This window comes from Rhincodon typus, chromosome 31, assembly GCF_021869965.1.
Source record: "Rhincodon typus isolate 14 chromosome 31, sRhiTyp1.1, whole genome shotgun sequence".
Taxonomy (NCBI): domain Eukaryota; kingdom Metazoa; phylum Chordata; class Chondrichthyes; order Orectolobiformes; family Rhincodontidae; genus Rhincodon; species Rhincodon typus.
The window spans coordinates 34,523,544-34,534,709 of record NC_063362.1 but is presented as its reverse complement, the minus strand read 5'-3'; the positions used below and the strand labels follow the sequence as shown (position 1 = coordinate 34,534,709).

General features: G+C 42.1%; 1 protein-coding gene across 4 annotated transcripts in view; it reads right to left on the bottom strand.

The window, feature by feature from the left end:
* si:ch73-206d17.1 (tyrosine-protein kinase STYK1) overlaps positions 1 to 4,597 on the bottom strand; it is a 70,405-nt gene extending 65,808 nt beyond the window's left edge. Inside the window, exon 1 of one of the 4 annotated variants that reach the window (XM_048614827.1) lies at positions 4,182 to 4,597. In XM_048614827.1, coding sequence (XP_048470784.1) covers positions 4,182 to 4,203 — 22 coding nt within the window. In that variant the 5' untranslated portion in view covers positions 4,204 to 4,597. Of the gene's footprint in view, positions 1 to 4,128 lie in introns of all 4 variants that reach the window. The other 3 variants (XM_048614823.1, XM_048614825.1, XM_048614824.1) reach the window with 3 other exon arrangements.
* Positions 4,598 to 11,166: the final 6,569 nt, after the last annotated feature.

The following is an 11,166-nucleotide window of genomic DNA, read 5'->3' as shown; positions in this document are numbered from 1 at the left end:
GAGTCTCAGGAAATAGGCCAATTCTTTTTTTTCCCCTGTAACTCCTTCTGGGACGTTTTAGCAATGAGTCAGGTTCCTCCAGCCCTGTCTCTGATACAGATGTGTAATACACAGTGGCTCACCTCTTGCACCCAGAGCATCTCAGAAGAAAACCATTCTCTTCTTCAGGCAGCTAGGCATCAAGGCGGTGACATTCACCATGTCTACTGCAGATTCTGAGGTATCTTCAATGCACGATGGAATTGGAGAACCCACAGGTTCCAACAGGCTTTCTGACTGTTTGGAGGGCACATTTTGCTGCTGCACCATTTGCCAGTTTACAGCTTTCATATAGTCCACGTGCTTGTTCAGGACCATCGCACCTACCTAAACTTTATACCTCACTGGACATGACCTCACGTCAACCATGTCTCTTACCCATGCAGGGCCATTCCCATGGATCCTACACCAAACTTCGTTCCCTGATGTAAACAGACTCTCTTGCTTAGCAGAGTCTTGTGCTAACCATTGGCATTCCTGATGCTGTTTCCCCAACAATGCCCCACCCTGCCCCACCCAAAGTCCAGGAAGACTAGATTTAACCTGGCGCAGAATCTTCTCCCAATCAGCAATTCTGCTGGAGCTATCCCTGTAATTGCATGTGGGGGTGGTCCTATAATCAAATACGAACTGGGACAGTTTGGTATCAAATGAAGCTGTAGGCTGTTTCTTTAAACCTGCCTTCAAAGTTTGGGCTGTTCTTTCTGCAAGACCATTGGATGATGAATGGTATGGAGTTGTCTTTATATATCAAATACCATTCGACTTTAGGAAATACTCAAATTCCCTGCTGGTAGATAATAGCCCGTTATCTGTGACCAACAATTTCAGGAGCCTATGTATTGCAAAAGATACTCTCAGTTCTTCTATCGTCATCCTTGTGTTTGACAAATGAACTCTGTGCACGTCCAGACACTTTGAGTGGGTGTCCACAAGACTAAGAACATTAAGCCCATGAAAAGACCTGCCAGGCGACATATAACTTGAGTTGAGGGTTTATGTGGCCATTCCCACGAATGTGGGGGAGCTGCTGGTGGTAATTTTTGTCCTTGTTGGCACTCTGGGCACTGCCCCACCAACACAGCCAGGTCTGCATCCAATCCTGGCCATCAGAAAAAAACTTCTTATCTACATTTTCATTTTGGAAACCCCTGGATGACTCTGGTGGAGTTCAGCAAGAAATTCCGTCCTCTATTGTGATCTGATCTTTCTGGGTCCAAATAGGTTTCAACTGTGCTTGTGATGGCCCTTTGGTTTCTTCCATCACCACCAGCTGTTTTATTTTTGCCAGGACCGGATCTTTCTGCGTCCAAAGTCTGAAATTGTCAGCTGTGACTGGAAGTGTGCACAGAAAATTTAAAACCATTGTGGATTCTTCCAGTGGAGGTACCACCGGTGGTGTATCTGCCAGCAGGAGGTGGCTCAATGCATCTGCATTCGCAACTTGGCCTCCTGGGCCATGTTCCAACTTGTAACCATACATTCTTATTATTAGAGCCCACTGCTGAATTCAGCCTGACGCTAAGGGCAGCACTGCCTTGTCCTCTAAGTAGACCTAGCAGGGGGTTGTGGTCCATTATTAATACAGACGTAAGTTTGTAAAAGGTATTGGTAGAACTTCCTGACTCCACATATGACCGCCAAACTTTCCTTCCTGATTTGGATGTATCTACACTCTGCATTAGCGAAAGTTCTGGAATGCTTACACTATTGAGCGTTTCTCTCCATTCGACCAGCTACAAGCTAATACTACCCCGATGTTGTACAGGGAGGTATCACGTGCCAATACCAGATCTTGCCTGGGATCATATTGTGCCAATACCTTAGAGGATGATAACTGTTTCTTTACTTCCCTGAAGGCTATGGCTTGGCTACATGACCATATACAAGACTGACCCTTTAAGAGTTGATGCAAAGGTGCCAAGATGAAGGCCAGGTTATGTATGAACTTTGTCACAATTCACCAGTCCAAAGAAAGATCTAATCTCCTGTACAGACATGAGAGCTGGGGCACTTTTGATCGTCCTCACTTTATCTTCCAACGGGTATAACCAGGTAATGTAGCTCAAATAGGTCACTTGGGATGCCTGGAGCACATTTTTCCCTTCTAAGGCATACGCCTACCTGGGAGAAATGTCTAAAGACTATGTTCAAGTTCTCTAAGTGCTCTTTATTGATCTTCTGGGTTATTAGCATGTCCTCTAGATAAATGGTGACCTGACATAGATCTTGTAAACTATTCTCCATCATCTGTCAAAAAATTGCACAGGCTGACAATATCCCATGAGAGTCTCATACATTGGTAAAAAGCCTTATGGGTATTAATTGTAGCATACTTCTGGGAGTCCTCTTCTAACCCCAATTGCAAGTGCGCATGACTCATGTCCAACTTCATCTTGGACAGCACCCCCTTGCCAGCTTTTGGCCAAGGCCTGGGTTTTGCTGTGAGCTGACCTAGGAGTCCTTCTGTTCAGGATATGTCCTGACTGAGGCTGTGCAATGGCCTTCACTCAAATGGTGTTCCTCAAGCTCAAATGGGTTGGCAAGTATGTCCACTTCCATCGGAATACCCCACAACTCTCATGCACCACTTGCTGCATTTTCCAGTTGGGCTTCAGCTAGTAGGCACTCTTGCACGGTTACATCATTAATCCCACATACCAAAACACAGTCTCTCAGCATCTCATTAAAGGTTAAACCAAAGTCATATGCCTCTGTAAGTCATCTTAACCTAGTCAAAAATCCCAATACGGATTCCCCTGGTTCTTGAACTGCCGAGTAAAACTGATAGCGTCTCAGAATTAGACGCAGCTGGGGGTCATAATATTTCTTAACTAAATGTGTTAACTCTTGAAAGATTTTACTGTCTGGTGCCTCAAGAAATTTAGGCTTCAAATAACTGAAAAAGCTGCAGATTCACAAGCTGTCAAAGGGAATTACTTTTCATCCATCCCAATGTCATTTGCCTGGAAAAACAATTGCATTCTTTCCACATACTGGGCCCAGTCTTCAACAGCAGGATAGAAGAAGTCAAGCTTCCTGAATAATGGCACAATGCCAGAAATGCTTACCCCAATTCAAAGATGACTGTCACATGTGAATTTCTTCAGGAGCATGTCTTTCTCTCGTCGTCACCGAAATAACTGCACAGAGGTTGGTATCCCTCCACCCAGTCACCCTTTAGTGTGAAAAGTCCATGACACTGATCCAGCTCCCTCAGAGTCAGCTCTCAGTGTCAGGATGGTCTGATACTCCTGTTCTTATCTGTCAGCCAGGACTCCCTGACTGGATCAGATTAACAGCCCCAATCAGGGAGCTCATATTCTATAAGAAAAACCCGAAAGAACTGCAGACGCTGTAAATCAGAAACAACAACAGAAGTTGCTGGAAAAGCTCAGCAGGTCTGGCAGCGTCTGTGAAGAGAAATCAGAGTTAACATTTCAGGTCCAGTGACCCTTCCTCAGAACCGTATATTCAGAACTCATATTGACATGGTAGACCTATTTTCTTCTAAACAACCTGTTCAGGGATGTTATGACACATCACTGAGGCAGGTGCAACTTGGCCTGTAATCCGTCCTGGGAATTCTATTGTGAGTCGTGGACTGGAAAGTTTAATGCTGTTTATTTTCCTCTCTCTCTCTCTCCTCATAGATGTTGGCCTAGCATTGATTTGTCATCACAGGGCTACCCTTCCCCTTCATTCATTGTAGGCAATTCCATGGTGAGCCTGCAAAGAATGAGGGCAGAAAATTCTTCAGCCCAGCAGGGCTTCCAATGTGAAACCCAGTGAACACTATCAGAATAGTCCTCAGCAAACCTTGCATCTGCAGCCCCAATCTCCTCCCTCCCAGTTCGGTGAAGTTGATGCCATAAGAAGTCCCGTAGCTCGGCTTTAACCAACTCAGAACTTAAACCTTGGGAATGAATTAAAATTCTCAGCAATTTTACTTGTCCAAACTAATCCGCTCTTCTAAACTGGGGCGAGGAAACAGGTAGTTTAGTTGGTTTCCAAATCCTTAAATGCTCAAGTGGCTAATTTTAGTTGTACTTTGTTTTTTGAAAAAGTAATTAGCATGGCTCACAGTACCTGCTCTCGGAGGGAGATGAATGAGGCTTGCAGCGTTTTTATTTCAGTCTAACCTGCAGCAGAATCAGTTTCCATCCACACATTCGCTCTGCAATCCACTCTTGTGGCTGTTTTCAAAATGCTGCTTGTAGTGTTCACGGCAGGACTCTCACTTAAAAAATGTACATCCTTGCTAATTGATGCTGTCTCCTTGTTTCTCTGCTCAATCTCTATCTGAATGCAGCTTACACTGTCAGCGACATTATAGCACCGAGCAGCAGCCTCCGTTGAGCCTGATGGGGAAAGAGAAGGACGGTACAGTTGCCAGTGTAAACCAGTTCACCTGTTTGGAGGATGTGACGCACTATGCAAGGGTGGGACGAGTCATTTTTTCTTCCGAAAATAATTGCCCAAGGAATTTATCTTTGATAATTACTCCTATCAAAATCCCCAAGGGAGGCACCTCCCAATCTACATTGAGATGACAAGCCCCAGCCTTGCAGCTTTACTCAGAGGGAGACTCCTGTTTGGAGGTGGGTGTGCACGCAGGGGATGGTGACTTGTTCACAAAACGTGTTTCCCAGGATCAGGCGCTCCTCGAATAACATGTTGACTTTTAAGCGTAATCGAATGACTCAGAAGCTCAAAATGAAACCAAATTTCACTTCGATGGTCAATGATGGACACCCTGTGTGTGGCAAACCTTGGGCTTTCCTCAGACCTCCTGGTTTACCTGGGCTGACACTTGGCTGTGAGAAAGACAATCCAAATCTGAGCATCCCATGGCGAGGTGTTAATTCTGGCTAGTATTTATTCTTTATCCACTACCACTAAAGCAGATTGTCTGGTTAGTACCACATTCCTGTTTGTGGAAAATTATCCAGGAATCCCATTACATTTTGAGGTGCATTTTTAAGTCTACCATCAGTAAACAGCAACGTTTACAGAATCTGGTTAACACCCGTCTTCGACACGACACTAATTATTGTAAGATGAGCCAGTGCAGTGTTGTAAAATAGTCAGCTATTTAAAAGCTGCTTAAGGTAAATTTTACAACAATTGTGAGCCTGGAGCCATGATAATGATTCTAGTATGATGGTCCTTTAAACTAAGTTTGAACTCAATATAAAAGGGATTGTCAGCACTCTTGTGGCACAGTGGTACTGTTCCTACCTCTGGGGCAGAAGACCTGCATTCAAGTCCCACCTGCTGAAGAGGTGTGCCATAATTTGCCTGAACAGTTTGTTTAGCGATATCTAGAAAGTGATTGCCATCTGAATTCTCTGGTTTAGAGTCATACAGCACAGAAACAAGGCCCATTGGCCCAAATTGTCCATGCCAATGACATTTCCTAGCCTGAACCAGTCCCATTTTCCTGCATTTGGCCCATATCCCTCTAAACCATTCCTGTGTACCTTTCCAATCATACTCACCTCTACTGCTTCCTCTGGCAGCTTGTTCCATACACGCACCACCCTCCATGTGTTTTGGACACATACCCTACCCTGGGGGAAAGACTTTGGCCATTCACCTTATTTATGCCCCTCATGATTTTATAAACCTCTCTAAGTTTACTTCTCAGAGCCTCCTATGCTCCAGGGAAGAGGTCCCAACCTATTCAGCCTGTCTTTACTATTCAAACCTTCTGGTCTCAGTAACATCCTTGGAAATCTTTCTTTCACTCTTTCCAGTTTAATAACATCCTTCCTACAGCATGGCGACCAGAATTGTATGCAATTCTCCAAATGTGGCCTTACCAATGTTTGTATAGCTGTAACATGATATCCCAACTCCTGTACTCAATGTTCTGACTGATGAAGTGTGCCAAATGCCTTCTTCACCATCGTGTCCACCTGTGACGCCACTTTCAAGGAACTGTGTACCTGCACCCCTAGGTCTTTCTGTTCAACAACACTCCCCAGAGCCCTAACATTAACTGTGTAAGTCCTGCCCTGGTTTGTCTCATGTTTATCGGAATTAAACGCCATCTGCCATTCCTCAGCCCACTAGCCCAGTTGATCAAGATCTCATTGTACTCTTAAATAACCATCTTCACTGTCCACTATACTACCAATTTTGGTGTCATCTGCAAACTTATTTACCATGCCTCGTATATTCTCATCCAAATCATTTATATAAATGACGAACAACAGTGGACCCAGCACCAATCCTTAGGGCACACCACTGGTCACAAGGCCTTCAGTTTGACCGGTTTGGGTAAGAATCACATGTTCTGTATTGAAGACCAATGCCACTGATGGAGTTTTTCCATCCATTATGAACATCAGATGGTAGGACCACATGACAAAAAAGTAGCTCACCATCACCTTCTCAAGGGTAATTTGAGATGTGCATCCTATCCTGGCCTTGCCAATGAAACCCTCATCAAACGGATGCTCTCCTTAATTCCTCATGGTTACTCTCTCTCTCCAGCACCATTATATTACCTTCAATGTACTCTACACTACCTCCCTCTTCTTTCTCTCCCAATCTTCTCTGAACACTAAGATATGCAGAAATATTTTATACATTCCCATTTCTTCCCCACCAAGTTTCAGCTTATACCACATCACATTCCCAGAACCACCACTCATCAAGGTTATTGATCATGCCCTACATGTTTACATGCGTGTTGCAGCTTAGACCTCATTATATTCTCTTATTTGGAACCCCCTTAAGACCACGTGTATCTGTACGTCTACAGCACTATGATGGTGCAGTGGGTGAGAATTGCTGCAAGGCTCCATTTCTTTTGACTCATTAGTGGAACCAATGCTTCAAAGCAAGGTATTGACATCTGTTTGTGACTAGACAGATGCATCCCCAAGCTGAACAACATGTTTTTTAAAAACATTACATCAATATTCTTATCACTTTTCCCTTCCTGAATGCTTTGTTAAAAACTCTCAGATGCTCTAAAAGTACATGAAGTTAGATAACAGAGCAGCAACAAACTAATTGAGTGGAGGCAGAACACATTTCAGGGGTTCACTGACCTACTTTAAAGCAGCAACCAATCCTAACCCATATTACAGGCACTACAATCACAAGCCGACTATAGTGTCAAGTAACTGATCATTTGACAACACACCCTATTGTTGAGTTCCAGATTTTTATTATCCTTTATGTGATAATTTCCTAATTTCATTCCTCCACAGCCCCCAAATCTGATTTTAAAATTATGCCCCTTTGTTTTGGCATCTTATGTGACTATAACAGGTGAAATCTTTTCCTCATTCTCCTTCTCGACCTGTACATAGCCTTCAACAGCACCACCGTCCTCTGACAGATAGTCTCCCTTAGAGGGTGCTAATACTATTGGGAGTCAACTTGAGTATTTAATTAGTGTGGTTTGAAGCCTATTGGACTGGTTATACTGTTTTGCAACACAGTAAAAAAAAATCCACCACTGATAATAATCTCATGGTTTCCAAGATGATTCATCAAGAAAACTGTGATTGGTGTTTCGGGTGCTGTTTATTGGGTGGCTACCAATGATCTGATTGAGCATTTCAGCTGGTTGTGCCTTTTGTAATTCATAAAATCACAAGACATTCAATGACTCTTTTTTCTATCAACAAGTACTTCCAATGATTTGTAACCAAAGTTAGCTTAATACTTTGATTGTGTTAAACTTTTGTTTTACATCGAATACGTGTCAATAAATGATTCAATTCAATTTTGAGAGATGAAAGTAATTTTGAAAGGTACTGGTTAAAAGGCATCTGGGGTATGAGGCCCCATGTTAACTAAAATTATAGAAAACACTATTTCTGTTTGGTCTACGGCACAAATGTCAGGACAGTCACTTATGTTATTTTTGCACTGAATATTAACCATTTCTTCACCAGCATGTAGAAGTGAACATTAAACAGGCTCCAGTAAGAAACTCTTAAGAGTGTCAATTTCCTGTTTGTTAGGCTTAGTCTAGGAATTTCCACAGCACTGAACAGAGATTTCCCCAGGGTTACAAATGGTTGTTCAGCATATTCTGCTCATGTTATTTATTGCCACCTGAGGTGAAAGTAGAGTGATATGTCTAGGACTATTCAGAGGTGCGAGGAAGGATGTACGTGGGCAGATACGCTTGCAAAATACTGCAGATGCTGGAAATTTGGAAAGCAGAAAATGCTGCAAATACTCGGCTGGTCTGGCAGCACCTGTGGAGAAACAGAAAATTAAAGTTTGAAGAGAGTTAGAAATGTAGCAGGTTTAAATTAAATATAGTTAAAGTGGCAGGAGGCAAGGAACAAAAAGGAAAGTCTGTGTTAGGATGGAAGGCAGGAGAAATTAAAGACAAAGGGCTAATGGATATGTGAGAAAAGGTGAAAATATGACAAATCAGGAATCAACATATAGTCCAAAGGGTAATGATAAATGGCAACAGCATCTAAGAAATATGAGCCCTAAATAATTTTTTTTAGGATAACATAGAGCTCTATTGAATTGAATCATTTATTATGTGTACTCAATATAAAATACAGTGAAAAGTTTATATTGTCACCATTCTCATTAACTTGAAATAAAAGTTATCTTGATCTTAAAGACAGTCCAACTTTTCCTTCTCCTGCGCAATGGTCCCATTCCAGGCTTCACTAGCCCATTCCGTTGGATTTAGCTGGCCAACATACTTTTCCAGAAAAGCAAGTTAAACAATTTTAAGCAGTCATTGACCAAGACAAGGTAGAAATGAAGGCCATAAAGACTGCACTTCCCAGTACTGAGTTCAATATATTCCTGAACTAATATCAGGGTGTCCTATATACACTTCACCTATACGAGAGTTTGTAAAGGACTAGGAAATAACTGCAATGTGAAGTAAAACTAACCTCAAGCTCAGTGATGGACAGCAGGGAGAGGTAATCATTCTGACATATTGGGTATACATTTTCAATTAACATGTCTAAACAGGTTATGATACACCTCTGGAGCAGGTGGGATTTGAACCCAAGCCTGCTGGCTGAGAGATTTGGACACTACCACTGTGCTATAAGAGCCCCTCTGACATCTTGGGTTCTTGTCCTGTATTCATCAGTCACAAATATTCAAACAAGTGATTGATTTGGGGGGGGAATAGAAGCCCCTAGAAATAAACGATACTAATGAGTGGTCAGAGACAGGGGACAGTGCTTAGCAGGTTGCTGGATTCTTCAGGTGTAAGGTGTTTTCCAGGAAGATGGAGGAAGATTGGGCAAGAGTGCTGTCCCACTTTGGCTAGAGATCATAAAACTGTTATCACAAGCTCTTGAGACCAATATACTTTGTCAATGGTCTAACCATCCTCCAGTGTCAGTGAACCAGTCTTAACTGCCACAAGTAGCCAATGCTTCATATCTCAGCTGTTGCTTCTACTACCGATCTTAGATATCTGTGACCCTTGAAACTTATCGTCAGAACTATTACCTGAATGCCTGCTTACTCACAATGTACATCAATGATTTAGATGAGGAAACTACAAGTCATATCTCCAAGTTTGCAGATGACACAAGTCTGGATGGGAGGGTTTGCTGTGAGGAAGGTGCAGGTACTTCTGTGTGAGGTGGACAAATTAAGTGGGCAAATACATGACAGATGAAATACAATGTGGATAAATGTGAGGTTATCACTTTGGTTCCAAAGAACAGGCAGCGAGATGGTCTGATTGGCAGTAGGTTGGGAAGGGGGAAGGTGCAATGAGACCTAATTGTCCTCCTACACAAGTCACAAATCTTTGGTCTTTACATACTCAGGAAGTTGAAGCATCTAATGTCTAAACTAAGAACAATCTGAAGAATGCAGCAAGTTACACCAGTGAGTAGTGCTATCTATGTAACCAACAGAGACCATTGCTAGTCATTACTTTCCTGGGGATTTTTCCATTTAAGCTTCAGTACAATAACTCTGAACTAAACTGGGAATCCAGCTGCCTACATAGGATATTAAAGCATACTTCAACCCTTCTTGAAGCAACTGCAATTATTGTGCTATACATATACAAACTTATTTGATGTACAAAAGTGATGCAGCAGGATTTGAGCACATTTACTGGTAAAGTTTTGCAGGCCCTGCAGCACTGATTGCTGCAGAGTACAGGTGAGAAATGGCTCCAGATGTTATCACTTGGATTTACATGTTCAGAGTTCACCAAATGCCTACACATGATTGGGCAAATTTCAAGGGTGTGGTAGCAAGTGGTAATGTCATGAAAGCAGCAGCAGAGGCTTTGACAAATACTCCAGATACAAATCCCAGCAAAGCAGCTAGAGGAACTGGAGTTTAATTTTGAAATGTGAAAAACAAATGTATGTCTTGATCACAATGATATGAAATCACAGGATTATTTTAAAACCTTCTCTGGTTCACTAATGTCCTTCATGACAGGAAATCTATTATCTTTGACATCCAGCTGACGCATGACTCTGGACCTGAAACAATAGAAATGATCTTCAGCTGGGAAGGCAGTGGCATGGTTGTTATGTTACTGGACTAGTAATCTAGACCCCAGCCTAATGCTGTGGGGACATAGGTTTGAATCCCACCATGACAGATAATAATTTAAATAATAGAAACTCAATTTCTGTTCTTATATTTCCAGCTAGCTTTCTGACTAATTTTTGCCTATTAATTTGAAAATCTTTTTTGCTGTATTTTTATATCCTGTCCAATCTGACCTTTCAGTGCATAATTATATGCTTTTTCTTTAAGTTTGATACTACCTTTAATATTGCTAATTAAACACATATGGGGGGCAGGCAGGAACCATGCCTTGGAATTTTTCTTTTCATTGGAAAGCAGCTACGGTGTATTCTGAAATATCCCCCTAAATGACTGCCACTGCATCTTTAACCTTTAGCTAAATGTGCCAATTCATTTTAGCCAGTTCATTTATTCCCTTGTAACTGCCCTTAAGATGTAAAGAAATTATTTTGGACTCACTTCTCTCTCCCTCAAACTGCTCCAGGACATGATGTTCTCAGGAACTATCTTGAAAATATTCTATAAACTCAAAGGTTACACAGGTTGATCCAGCTAGTGACGTATTGAGCATCTTCATGCCTCATCTTAAAAAAAAACACTTCA